This window comes from Caretta caretta, chromosome 3 (assembly GCF_965140235.1).
Source record: "Caretta caretta isolate rCarCar2 chromosome 3, rCarCar1.hap1, whole genome shotgun sequence".
NCBI lineage: Eukaryota > Metazoa > Chordata > Testudines > Cheloniidae > Caretta > Caretta caretta.
In genome coordinates this window covers 88,642,183-88,656,726 of record NC_134208.1, presented here as the reverse complement: position 1 = coordinate 88,656,726, position 14,544 = coordinate 88,642,183, and the positions used below count along the sequence as shown (strand labels likewise).

Genomic DNA, 14,544 nt, shown 5'->3' with positions numbered 1-14,544 from the left:
AAGTCTTATTTCAGATATGAAAATATTATTCAGGGATAGGCAGCTTTGACAGAAAAAAAATCTTAGAGCAGTTATCTATGCACATTGTTCAAAGCAGAGGGAGAACACTATTTTTTTAATTTCAAAAATTGCTAATGAGGTGCTATGTTCTGACACCTTTAATCACACTAAGTTGTACCTTATTCAGTGAGTAGTCCCTATTGAGACCATTCATGGAGTAACTATCAACATAGAATCATAGAAACGTAGGACTGGAAGGGACCATGACAGGTTATCTATTCCAATCCCCTGCACTCAGGGAGGACTAAGTATTTCCTAGTCCATCACTTACAGGTGTTTGCCTAACCTGTTCTTAAAAATCTCCAATGATGGAGATTCCACAACTTCTGTAGGTAATTTGTTACCTTAACTAGTTAACCAGTGCTTAACTATCCTTACAATTAGGAAGTTTTTTCTAATGTCTAACCTAAATCTCCATTTCTGAAATTTAAGCCCGTAACTTCTTGTCCTGTCCTCAGTGAATAAAGAGATTTAACACCCTCCTCTTACAACAACTTTTTACATACAGTCTTCTGTTGTCCAGACTAAACAAATGTTTTCAGTTTTTACTCATAGGCCATGTTCTCTAGACTTTAATCATTTTGTGGTTCTCCTCTGGACTTTTTCCAGTTTGTCCACATCTTTCCTGAAGTGTGGTGCTCAGAGCTGGACACTGTACTCCAGCTCAGGCCTTATCAGTGCGGAGTAGAGTGGAAAAATTATTTTTCTTGTCTTGCTTACATCACTCCTGTTAATATATTGATGAATGTTGTTCCTGGAGGACAGGTCCATCAATGGCTATTAGCCAAGATAGTCAGGGATGCAAGCCATGCTCTGGGTGTCCCTAAACCTCTGACTGCCAGAAGCTGGGAGTGGACAACAGGGGATGGATCACTCAATAATTGTCCTATTCTGTTCATTCCCTCTGAAGCATCTGGCCACTGTCAGAAGACAAGATACTGGGCTAGATGGACCATTGGTCTGACCCAGTGTGGCCATTCTGATGTTCTTATCAATTGCCTTTTAATGAAAAATACTGTTACTACTCATCGTATGTGTAGTAGTTCTCTGTTAATGCAATTCACCAGCTTCAGTAATGTTGCTGTAGTTTAATGGCTCAGACATGGGCACCTGTGGAATGGGTACAAGGAGAATGCTACACTTGCTGCTCAGCTTGATTTCATGCTAGGTCTGCTTACCAGCCACTCAGCACAAAGTGGGCATTTAGAGTAGGCCAAGGGAGGGGCAGGCCATAGCTAGTGTGTCTGCCACTATGTGCATCCAGGGACCACAGACCCTCATATAGGAGGGGTTGCAGCCACTGTTCCAACCTAGGCCATGAAGGGGATCAAAAACTGTTCCACAGCATGCGCACAGGTGGGGGAGTGGATTCTTTCCCTTTCCGGCCACCATGTAGCTCCTCCCACAAAACCAATCCACTTGAGGTGTATGAATTTTACTCACAGTGAACAACTAGTGGAGCTGCGTGTCTTTATAATTAAAAGAACACAGAAAGTGAAAGGAGAGAGAGAAAGGTATTAAGGACTTTGTTCCATTTCTTATTAACCACATTTTAAACTATCAATAGATTCAAAGATCTGTCTGTAATATATGAGTGCAGTGTTATAGCCATGTTGGTCCCAGGATATTACCTCACCCACCTTGTCTCTGTAATATATGTAGGCAGATCTTTATTGGTCAACGGATGACCCCTGCTGGTGTGCAAAAAATCTGTCTCAGCTAATTTAGAAATTTGATACAAAGAAATCCTCTTTAACAATAATAGTAATACTTCTCTATATAATGAAAACCATGCTTTCATCATGAACAATGTTGATGTTTTTTCATTTCATATTTTGAAATTTTATACCACTTTTTTGTGTGTCATGACTGTTTCATGAAAATCCAGTGAGTGCCTTTGCTTATTTCATTGTGATTAAATCCATCTCTTTGCATATCTGTCTAAATATATGGGTATGTCTATAATATAATAGCCTATATGAATATATGTAATAATATCACACAGAAGAGTAAGGGCTTGGTCTGTAAGTATAATTTTGTGGTGTTGAAACTTGTCTTTGGCACAAATTCTTGAACTCAGTTTTATCTAAGGCCTTACACTGTGCCATCAACATAGTATCTAAGACCTCACAAGATTTTAAATACTAAACGCAAAATCTCTCTCTTCCATTCCCGATAAGTAGGAGTAGTTTGCTTGGATTTTAATTTCCTCAAAATGATTGAGGAAGGCTAACCTGCAGAAATGGGATTTGCATTTAGTTTTGAAACTGCTGAGGTTCTCTCTTGTGATAGGAAGTTCCACACTCATGGTCCAGTTGCTGGGACAATTCTGTCTGCTACATTCATGTGTCTCCCCTAGTTGTAAACAGTTTCATTCTCTCAGTCTAATGTAGCTGTCGTGGGGTCCCAGAGGGAGAGTGCTCCTTCAGATGGACATGGACAGGGAGGCCTTTGATTATAAAGGTATTTCCCCATCATCCTCTGTGATAAAGACTGATGTAGAAAAATTATTTAACATCTCTACAAAGGTCTTATTTGTTCCCTTTACTTTCTGAGGGAGCCACCACTTTTCTTGCTGGTTTTCTGCTTCTGATATATTTAACCCACTTATTGTTAGTTGTTTTTATGACATTGGTTGATTACTCTTCAAGATCCTGCTGAGCCTTGCTAATTTATATTTTTAATTGTCACAATTTATGCTTCTTTCTGTGGCTTCCAGTAACAAATTCTGAAAGATACTTATTTGGTTCAAATAGCCTCTTGTGTCTTTCCACTTTGCCATATCTTCTTTCTTATCTTCCTTTTAGTTGAGGGCATGCATACTTTTAGAGACTATGCAGCTTCCATGGAATCGGAGGGTTTTCATTTCTTCACTTTCAAAAGTTAAGTGCTGTTATGTTAAGGTTTTGTAACATTCCTGTCTGACGGATTTTTTACCTTAATTGTATTTCGGTTGGTATTACTTAGTGGTTTAACTATAACTAATTCTTGAACCCATTCCTCCGTTGCATAGGATGACAAACAAATAATTTTTATGTGCTTTAGAACTAGTTATTCCAAGATACAGTCATTTCAGGTGTCAAGAAATTACTTCTCTAACCCTTGTTCCATTGTAAAAATCATGGCAGTGATATTTATTTAACTACTTCACAGTAGTTTTTTCAGGTATAACTGTAAATTTTATGGCAAGGGTTTTAGAAAACTCGCTGCATTCAAATCAGCTTCAGTAGGCTTTGACTCAGGCTCAGAAAGTGCTAACATACTGCTGAGCTAGTCACCAGCAGAGGGGGACTAGAACACAAGACTACCTGGGCTACTAGGTCTATGCTTCTGAGCTACATGAGGTTTAAGGGGCTACAAGTGCTTTCATTGCCACCACTAGCCCGGGCTTCTTGATGTACTTACAAGATGAGCTTTATACATTAATGATTCATTTGTTTTTCCATAACCAACAATGGTCTTCACACGATTAAAAAAATTAATAAATAAACACATGCTTCCTGTTCAAAGGAATTTGAGAGCCAAAAGGCAGACAAAAAGATTAGAGAGCAATGCACCATTCAAAACTTTGAAATTATTTTTAAAAAATTAATTGGCGTTCTGATGGTGTCATGTGAGTTAGCATTTTCAGGCATTGCTAGAAGCGGGGTTTTAGGGCTTTAAGGGGCAAATGATCTGTGTTCTAACTCTACTGATGTCAAGGGAGTTACAGCAGGAATTAATTTGGCCTTCAACGTTCTTGAAAATTTATATTATGCCTGATTGCTTCACAGTGCTCCCAACATTCAAAGCTACAGTGCACTGAGCAGAAGAACCTAATAACAAAGACCTGTTATGCTTGTGTTCCCTCCTTCCCCTGCAAGTTTCTAAGCTGCCGATTGAGCAAAGAAACATAAAAGACAAAACTGTTACTCATGTGCACAAAAAAGGTCAGCTCTTATAACTTCAAAACTTCCTTCCAATTTGACTGGTTTCTCTGGTCTCAAGGAGATCTGCAAAAAACAAACCAAGTATGAACAAAACTCTTTCTACTCTTTAGATAGGCACGCACCACATTTCTGATAGAAATATATGGAGAAAATGGGATTTTTGTTTTAATACATGCAAAACTCAGAACTGGCTGGACAAATTTTCATGAAACTTTACAAATAAATCACCTCTGAGCTGAAGCCAAGCACAGAAAATTCACCCCAAATGAATTTGTTTGCAAATGTTATGAGTAATTCAGAAGTGGTGAAATAGGGAATAGGTGGTGTGCGTGAAATGTAAATATGTAAGCTGCTGTTGTAGTTCAGCCTGGTTGGTAATGGAGCAATTGTTTGCTCTATAACGCTCTCTCTCAATCTTGCACACACACACAAAACTGGTGCAAATGTTTTAAAGGGATTGTGAATCCCAATGAGCCTATATATATATATATATATATATGTTAAGGACAACATGATTACTGAGAGAATGAGACCCTATGGAATCTATGTGCAGGAGCCAAGATATCTGTAATTTAATTTCACTATGTTCTGCAGATCTCCATAATTACAGAAAGTCCTGCAGATGTGATTTAACATGACTAATCCATTGGGATCCAAGTAGCTAGAGAAGGGAGGACATTTGGACTGTGTTTTATTCTCATATGGAGAGGATTGTGTATGTTTCCTGAGAACTGAAATTCAGAACCAATTACTGTAATACTGAAACCTTTCTTTTATTTACAGAAAGCAGCAGTGCAGGATTTAAGACTGTAAACCTATGGAAATTTGCTCTCATTATCATCATCATTTCTTGTCCCTTCCCTATTTCTTAATTAAAGGAATTTAATTAAAGTAGTAATTAGTCATAATGTATCTACACAGAGATGTAATATCTGTATATTTTTTCCTCACTTTTAAATTGTTCACATATTAAGCTCCAGTTATGTATTGTCTGCACTGCTTAAAATCTAAAATTCTTTATTTTGGGAGCATTTTTGTGTTTAACTTCGAAAGGCTGGGGGAAAATATAACAAAAAAAAAAAAAAAAAAGAGGAAAGATGGTTTTGTGGTTACGACACTAGGCAGCAACTCAAACTTCAGTTCAATTCCCAGCTGTGCTATAGATTTCTTCTGTGACCTTGGGCAAATCCATGAATCTCTCTGTACTGTTCCCCATCTCTTTTTTCCCTAAGAGAACAATAATGCTTCCTCTGTAAACTCTTCAGGACAGGGACTCTCTCTTACTCTGTGTTTGTGCCGTGCCCAGCACTATGCAGCCAGGATCTTGGGACTATTACTGTGGGGCTACTGTCATATAAATAAGAAAGAATTCAGTACTACAGGCTAAATGAAGGCTTGGAGCCATGATCTGCTTCTATATCTTTACTAGACATTATTATTATTATTATTTATTAGCATTACAGAAGCATCTTACAGCACGTCTACACAGCCCACGTCAGTGAACCTCCCAGCCTGGGCTGACAGACTCGGGGCAGCGGGGTTGCTCCAGCATGCTAAATGTAGCTGTATAGGCCGCACTTTGAACATACTGCTTGGGCTGGAGGCTCAGGCTTGAAGCCCACCCCCTTCCCTAGCCTTCAGAGCCCGAGCTCCAGCCTGAGCCAAAACTTCAAAGCGCTGTCTATTTTAAGAGTGGTAGTGAAAACCTTGCTGCCCCAAGTCTATCAGCCCAGGTGGGGGGGGGGGGGGGGGGCTGGCGGCCACAAGCTGTGCAGATGTACCAGCAGACGCTTCAGTCAGAATCTCGTGCCCATTGTAATAGGCTACGTACAAACACGTAATGAGAGACAGTCTGTGCCCCCAAAGGGTTTACCAGCTAAACAGACGAGACAGGCGAAGGGTGGGAAGGGAAACAAGATACAGAGGGAGATGAATTGACTTGGTTTCCTGACTCCCAGTCCCCAGGTTCTAGCCACTGGACCCTGCTTCTCCTAGTAATGGTGGACATAGTTAAACTGGCTCTTAAATAGTAAGTTCCACTTCCTAGATACGTTGCTTGGCTTCATTATGAATGGTGGAAAAAGAGCAAAATAAACAAGTTTTATCTAATACCAATGCCGCTTTAAAAGATTTTTGCAAGTGAGGCTTAATCACTTGTAAGAATTGATTGCCTGCCTGTTAATAAACATTAGCCAGTGTATTGCCACTTGCTGATGAGTGGTTTATGTGTTCTGGTCCCTGCAGACTGAAGAAGTCCTGAAGATTGATGGAGGGCCATGCTATTCAAACAGCAGGCGTTGCTGAGACAGAAGCTCTTTGTGCTAGGCAGCCTTGCTATTGGAAGTCTCCTATATCTAGTTGCCAGAGTTGGGAGCTTGGATAGGTAAGTAATTAAACAACCAGGCATAAGTCACAGTCTTAATTATAAATGGATCTGGATTTATTAATTATAACTGGGTTTTTTTCTCCTTGTTTGCTTAAAACATATAGATCTCCAGGTTTTTTTCCTACTGATGTATAGAAAGACTATGCACCTTAATACTGATTTTCATTATTTCTTCCTTCTCTTTCTGGGGAGGGAGTGGGAGAAGGGAGAGAGGTGCTGCTTGTCCAAGTCAAAGTATTTCTATCTGTCTATTTGTATTCTGTGTGCATTGGAGCTTGTTTTCAGAGGAGGAATAAAGCAGCATACGGTACAAATGTCATTACAGTAGCTCATTTTTGTCTGTGTGCATCTGTGCGTTGACCTCTAGTCTCAGCAAAACAGTTATGATGTATTTATGTATCTTCTTTTCTAAATTTACGGAAAAGCAATTAATGCGCGACAGTGGTAATTAAAATTATGTATGAGCCTGCAGAGTAGCTTATCAAGTTTTGAATCCTATTGCGCTTGAAAGATTGCTGCAGGGTTTGAGAATTTTAACTATGTTAACTAGCCATGATGTTCTGAAGCTGAATGCACCAGACAAGGAGGTTGTGTCTGCAAGTGATTTCCTTGAGAGCAGTGGAAAATCCACAGAGAGGAAATTAGAGAGTATTTGGCACTCTTGACCAGGCACACCCTTAGAAACTATTTGGGATGTAACAGACCTATCTCTAACAGCTGATAATGTCTTTGAGACCTTAGAACGACCTGGGATTGCTTTGATAGATGCCAGCTTTGGAAGCATGACTGAAAAAAGAGTTTGGGGTTCCCTGTGGTTGAGGCCTAGGTCTGTACAAATTGGGGTTGTGTACGCATATCTGTGCCAGTGACCCTGCTCACCCCTTACCCTGGAAAAATATGGCTGATGTGCAAAACTGTGACATGCTTCTATTCAAAATATCTAGAGCATGTAAAACTGCATAGGAACAACATGGGAAGTGCAATATCAAATCAGACTACTGACCAACCTGGGCCCCATCCCTATGTGTTGGTGTTGCCTTCCTCTTCCATTCACTTCAGTCCCACTATTGAGGAAGGCATTCAATGCTATCAGGTGGACTCAGTGCCTCACAGGATCAGATCCCTAAACTGGTATCTTGCCTCTAGCAGTGACCAATGCTTGATGCTTCAGAGGACATTAAAACTAAAGATAGCCAATTATGTGATTCTGTAGGTGGGGCAAAAATTCCTTCTTGACTCCTTCAGGAGTTTATCTTATGCCCTGAGGCATGAAATGTAATTAACCTTATATCATTATCTAAGCTTACACAGCTACAAATGTTATTGATGGTCATAAAATTATCCAGCCACAATATCTAACTCATTGACCTCATGCAGCAGTGAATTCCAGAAGTTCCATATATAATATTGCTAATGACAGTATGATTTATCTTCATCTTTCATTAAGCAATGTGGAAAAATACCACACTGCCATTAAAACATCTCTGTTTGTACTCGAGAGATAAGGTGGGTGAGATAATATCTTTTATTGGACCAATTTCAATGCAAAATATTACCTCACCCATCTTGTCTCTCTAATATCCTGGGACCAAAACAGCTACAACACTCTATTTGTACTCTTCATGAGAGAGAGAGAGAGAGAGAGAGAGAGAGGGCGTGTCTTCACTACAGGGGAGATCGATGCTCTGGCAATCAATGCAGCAGGTGTCAATTTAGCAGGTCAAGTGAAGACCCGCTAAATCGATGGCAGAGTGCTCTCCAGTCAACCCCGGTACTCCACCTCTCTGAGAAGAGTAAGGTAAGTCAACCAGAAAGCATCTCCCATCGACGCAGCACAGTGAAGACACCGGGGTAAGTTGACCTAAGCTATGTAGACTCCAGCTACTTTATTCATGTAGCTGAAGTAGCGTAACTTAGGTCGACTTACCCTGGTAGTGAAGACAAGCCCAGAGAGACATAGAAGGACCAACTGAAAGAGCCTTTCTACAGGTGTGTTAGGGCCCAATCTAAAGCCCATTGAAGTCAGTAGTAGAAGGACTCCCATTGACTTCAGTAGGCTTGTGATTGGAGCCTCAGTCAGTTACGCCCAGATCCTCAAAGGTATTTAGTCACTTAACTTCCACTGCCATCAGTGGGAATTGGGCACCTAAATACCTTTGAGGATCAGGGATTAAGGGCTTAATATAATAGGCATGGCTGGTTGTACTATCTATTATAAAGGATGCCTGAGACTTACCATGAAAAAAGACCCTGTTTTCAGTTACTTATAACTTTCCCAAACTTTAACCATCTGAGCTGAAACTTCCCATTCCAGGTGTCTGCCTCAGGAACTGCTTAACAGAGATAAGGCAACTGGTTGTGCTGAAAGGTAAATTATCAAACTGAAGAGGGGTTGCTAGCAGAGTTCCTCCAGGATCAGTCTTGGGACCAATTTTATTCAATATTTTATTGATGACCTTGGCACACAAAGTAGGTGTGGTAATGAAATTTGCTGATGATACTAAGTTGGGAGGCACCCAATATTGTACAGGGAGATCTGGTTGAAGACCAGAGTAATAGAAATGGGATGAAATTAAATAGTACAAAGTGCAAGGTCCTGTACTTCTGGTCTAATAATAAGAATTTCTGCTACAAGCTGGGGGCTCATCAGTTGGAAGCGACAGAGGAGAGAGACCTGGTTGCATAGGTCAAGCACGGAATGACTATGAGCCATCAGTATGCTGCAACTGTGAAAAAAGGCAAGTGCAATCCTAGGATGTATTAGGCGAGGCATTTCCAGTAGAGGTAGAGAAATAATAATACCGTTTTCCAAGGCATTGGTAGGCCCTCGTTTGGAATAGTGTGTACAATTCTAGTCACCCATGTGGGTGCTGGCTGGTGCAGGTGGCCTGTGATATACAGGATGTCAGACTAGATGATCTAGTGGTCCCTTAAAATCTATGACTCTATGAATATTTTTGGAAACTTTCAGTCAAAACAATTTAGCCATTTCTGAATATATTATTTTGCCCATATTAAAACATTCTGGCAACCTGTTCTTTGAGGATATCTAGTGACCCCTTGTTTTGGAGTAAGGACTTGAAATTTGGCAGGAGCATGGCCTTTGTGTCAAGGATGTGCCTTTTGGCATCCATATGAAAATCTGCCCAAATGTGTCCAAGTTATAAGCCTTTGAAAAGTCACAGTTTGCAATGCTCAGGAACAGTTAAAAACTCTAAAGATTCCATCCTCATTGAGCAAACTCAAGCTTGTGTAGACCAGACTGTGCATGAACCATCCCCAGAGAGGAATTGAGCATGCTCCAGCCCAGCCTACAGGGAGAACTGGATTTTCCCTGTAATGGCTGCTCCCAGGTGCTTCAGGCAATGGTGGAGCCAGGCATCAGACCTGAAATCAGGGAACCTGTCCTTCCTATGCATTCAATGACCGCCCTTCCCCCCCCCTCACCCCCCCGAACACTTACTGGCATCCAGGCAGCATGGAGTAGGATGGATTAGATGACCTCCTGAGGTCTCTTCCAACCCTCATCTTTAAATCTTCTATGATTCTATGATCTTATTCAAATGCAGAGGTAACAAAAGCTGGACTGGGTGTGGGAAAGGAGTAGATTGGGAGAAGGAGTCCAGCGAGACTGGGACTGGAGTGGGGAGAGAAACTTGGACTGGGGCTGACTGGACAAGGATGCTGGGACTGGGTGTTGGGGGGAGTAGAGGAGAGCCTGGGACTGGTTGGGCAGGGAGGCTGGGACTGGAAGTCAGTGAAAGAAATGGTGGGAGACTGGGAGCCAGGTGGTTGGGGGGCAACAAGGAGATCTGACAAGGAGCTGGGTGTGGGGAACAACTGGGACTGGCTGGACAAAGAGTCTAGAACAAAGCCCAGGAAGAAGGAAGACTGGGACAAAGATCCGGGGAGACTGAGAAGGAGAGAGAGGCGTAACTGAGACTGGCTGGGCAAGGAGACTGGGGACTGAGCATGTGGAAGGGGTCAAACTTAGATTGGGAGAGATATTGGGACTTGAACAGAGAGCCCAAAGGGAAAAACTAGGACTGGGACAAGAACCCAGATGAACAGAGACTGGAACCAGATAGGTAAGGATCCAAGGGTGGGAAAGAGACAAGACTGGTACATGAACAGGCTGGAGGGAACAGGACAGAAGGAGTCAAGCTTGGGGCAAAAACACAAGAGCACATACCCCTCTGGAGGCTGGAATGGAACCCAAGGTTACGGAGTCTCACTATTCCTCTGCTGTCAGCAAATATCTGTGAAATCTGCTGGCAAATTGTGCTGCCTCTTACTCAAGTGCTGATGACAACATACTACCGCTGTTAGACCCTCTATTACTTCAAGTGACAGAAGTCTCTGCAGTGGTTCTAAAGGTTCCAAGTCTGCAGATGAACGTGTGGATGTCAATTTGATGCCACATGATGGAAATTCTGTTTTTTTCAGTTTGCTTTTTAATAAAAACCTAGTAAATTACACACGCACACACACACAAAACTTTGTTAAAACAACATTATTAGCAGGGGTTCTGTGCCTAAAATACTATATAAACATATAAATAAGGACTTTATCATAATGCACACACTTAATTCTGGCATTTCCCAACTTTTCAGTGCTTCACCTTGCAACCTTAATAATGCTCTTTTTATATGGGGGAGGGGTGTGTGTGTGTGTGTGTGTGTGTATGTAATACTCATCTATAGATATAGATATATATAGAGAGAGATTATGTACAAACTTGAGCATTAGTGTTTTCAGGGATTATGATGGATTTTGTCTCTTGGAATCCTGACAATTGGCTCATTATTCCATATCTTAGGTTATTAATAGCATTTTGAAAGTATAAATATCTTAAATGACAAGATATTACTTCCAAAAATAGCACTACACATCAGGAATCGGTTTGTTTCAGGATTTTCTACCAAAAGCACATTGCCCAGATCTGTCAAATATCTCATTGTAAAGCAGGTGCTAATTTGACCCAGGCCACTTGTTTTTCTTGTGCTGTGAACATGCTGCTATCAATTAAGAGCTTGATGAATAGGAATTTGGAAGAATATTAAAAATGCCACAGATTGTCTGCCCCATTTAATAAAGGGTGGATTAAAATAAAATTTGCAAACGTATGTTCATTATGGTTTATAACAGAACAAAATCTCATCTGTTTTGTTGATTTCAGGCTGCAGCCCATTTGTCCCATTGATGATCGACTTCGACCCCATGGCCAAGACGAGATCCCACTCCGAGCTCTGCAGTTCAAGCGTGGGCTGCTACATGAGTTCCGTAAGGGCAACGCCAGTAAGGAGCAAATCCGACTTCACAATTTGGTTCAGCAGCTCCCTAAGGCCATTATAATTGGGGTGAGGAAAGGAGGCACCCGTGCACTGCTTGAGATGCTGAACCTCCATCCGGCAGTGGTCAAAGCTTCTCAAGAAATTCACTTCTTTGATAACGACGAGAACTATGCCAAGGGTATTGAATGGTACAGGAAAAAAATGCCTTTTTCTTACCCTCATCAAATAACAATTGAGAAAAGCCCTGCATATTTTATCACAGAGGAGGTACCTGAAAGGATTTATAAAATGAACTCATCCATCAAATTACTGATCATTGTCAGGGAACCCACAACAAGAGCTATTTCTGATTACACTCAGGTGCTGGAGGGGAAGGAAAGAAAGAATAAAACCTACTACAAATTTGAGAAGCTGGCTATTGATCCTAATACCTGCGAAGTGAACACTAAGTATAAGGCAGTGAGAACCAGCATCTACACAAAACATCTGGAGAGATGGTTAAAATACTTTCCAATCGAGCAGTTTCATATTGTAGATGGAGATCGGCTCATTACCGAACCACTCCCAGAACTCCAGCTGGTGGAGAAGTTCCTAAATCTTCCTCCAAGGATAAGTCAGTACAATTTATACTTCAATGTCACCAGAGGGTTTTACTGCTTGCGATTTAACATTGTCTTTAACAAGTGCCTGGCGGGTAGCAAGGGACGCATTCATCCAGAGGTGGATTCCTCTGTCATTACCAAATTGCGCAAGTTCTTTCACCCTTTTAATCAAAAATTTTACCAGATCACTGGGAGGACATTTAACTGGCCCTAAACTAAATTTCATACAACACTATGTGTTGCACCTGGAGACAAGCAGCAATGTCTCTTCTAGAGTAAAAATATGCACTTTTCATAGACACAACTATCAAATTAACTTTTTTTCATGCATACTTGTACATATGCAGTGTGTGACCAAATATAAGATGGGATCAATTTTTCTACAGAGTAGTAACTAACATAACTTTACTCTCTACATAGTTGCATCATTTTAAGCTATACAAATAAAGGACAAGGTAGTATTTAGGGGAATAAATTCAGATAGTGTGCAAAAGGGCCAGTGTTCCTCTTGCTCAATAACATTTATTATGTGACACATTTATAGACCCAGACAGAATGTTAGTTTAGAACATGCAAATTCACCTTGGAATTGTATGTAGCTGTGAGGGTATATTGGAAAGTATAACATTCAGGCTATATTAAGTATGCACCTTGCTAAAGGAATTCTGACACTTTAAATACAATGATGAATTGTTATAGTGATACTGGATAATACTATTTTCTTATTATTTGAAAAGAAAATCCTATCTCGTACAAACAACATTGGTTCAAAGTTCCTGTGGTGAGTTTGCACTATTGTTTTATTGTATGGACCATAGTGTCACTTGTAGCATGTCAATCATATATGAAAAAAAATCAAATAATTTTTTCGTCTATGCTTGTGTGTCAACAAAGAGAAACATCATGTATATAGTGTATATTGTTTGTAAATACTGGTTTCACACTAAGTAATTCTATTTTGTAAACTGAATATGGCTATTTAATTTATTGTGAAAATTAAATTTATTGTGGTATTTAAAAATGGAATGGATTAAAATTACTATATGTGCAACTATTTTCTACCTTCTGCTGTTTGGTGTATATTGGGGTGATCCCAGAGGCAAAAATGCATGTGTGTGTATGTGTGTGAGAGAGAAAGAGAGAGAGAGAGAGAGAGAGAGAGAGAGAGAGAGAGAGAGAGAGAGAGACTTGCACTTGTAAACCTCATTTCTGGACAGTTGAGAAAACTGATATATGAATTGAAGTTGAGTTTATTAAAAAACTCAACCGTCTGGAAAGCTGGTGTAATACACACCTCAAAGAACATTATTGCTGTTCAGTTAAAGCGCTTTGAAATAATTAATTCAGTTGCAGTTGCCCATGAGAGTGAAAGATGTCTATAAACAGGTATATCAGAAGAGCAAAGCAGTCATTAAAAAATGAAATGACAGAGAGACAAACAGGTTTAGAACAAATCAAAGAAAACATTTGTGGTATTCCTGCTTTTAAGTGAAAATATATAGGTCTGCCTAGAAACAAACAAGCCATAGAGCTGCTACCACTGACATAAACATATAGCTCAAGTGTTCATTCAGGAAATGAAGGAAAATTAGCTCTGAATTGGGTATCTTCATATTATATATACTCTACTGCTCTTAAGCATTTATAAGAAAAACAAAGGCAATTTAAAATTGTATTTTTTTTTTAAACAGAGAGCTTTTTAGAACCATTGTGTGAAAGATGTATAGGGAGAGCTATTTTGGAAGGTATCCAGAGTATTCAAATCTTGTGAGTTATGATAGTGGTGTATTTGGTAGCTCAGTTCATAATAAGCTAAAGTTTTCCTCATGGTCTGTTTATCCTGCTCAGTGATTTGAATGAATCAGTTTTCTACACAAGTGATTTTTAAGTCTTCTGTGAGAGATTGCTAACCGTCTCACCATGCCTTTAATCATATGTGCTAGTACTGTAAACAGCAAACACTTTCTTCCCAAGCTGATTGGGCAGTCCTCTGAGAAGGCCGGATGTTAGAGAATGGGTGCAACGTTTAAACACCAAAAGCACTCAATGCTTTATCTAATGAACTATCTCACTTGCCCAGATACTGACACAGAATTCGGGGCATTTAAACAATCCAGCAGATTGGATACATAATGCTCTTTCCATTTTAAAATTTACAAGGCCTTTTTGGAGGTGCAAGCAGATCCCAGAAGGCTTCATGTGGGGGCTGCTTATTGGCCTGGTCTAGTCAGGAGGCAGGTTGCTGTTGCCCTGATGCACAAAGGCCAAGAGAA

General features: G+C 40.3%; 1 protein-coding gene across 15 annotated transcripts in view; it reads left to right on the top strand.

The window, feature by feature from the left end:
- The window catches only part of HS3ST5 (heparan sulfate-glucosamine 3-sulfotransferase 5), a 279,335-nt gene extending 266,013 nt beyond the window's left edge, over window positions 1–13,322 (top strand). For all 15 annotated transcript variants that reach the window (XM_048844754.2, XM_048844753.2, XM_048844749.2 and 12 more), the window contains 2 exons: window positions 6,234–6,372; window positions 11,555–13,322. In XM_048844754.2, the coding sequence (XP_048700711.1) occupies window positions 6,266–6,372; window positions 11,555–12,485 (1,038 nt within the window). In that variant the 5' untranslated portion in view covers window positions 6,234–6,265 and the 3' untranslated portion in view covers window positions 12,486–13,322. The remainder of the gene's footprint in view (window positions 1–6,233; window positions 6,373–11,554) is intronic.
- Window positions 13,323–14,544: the final 1,222 nt, after the last annotated feature.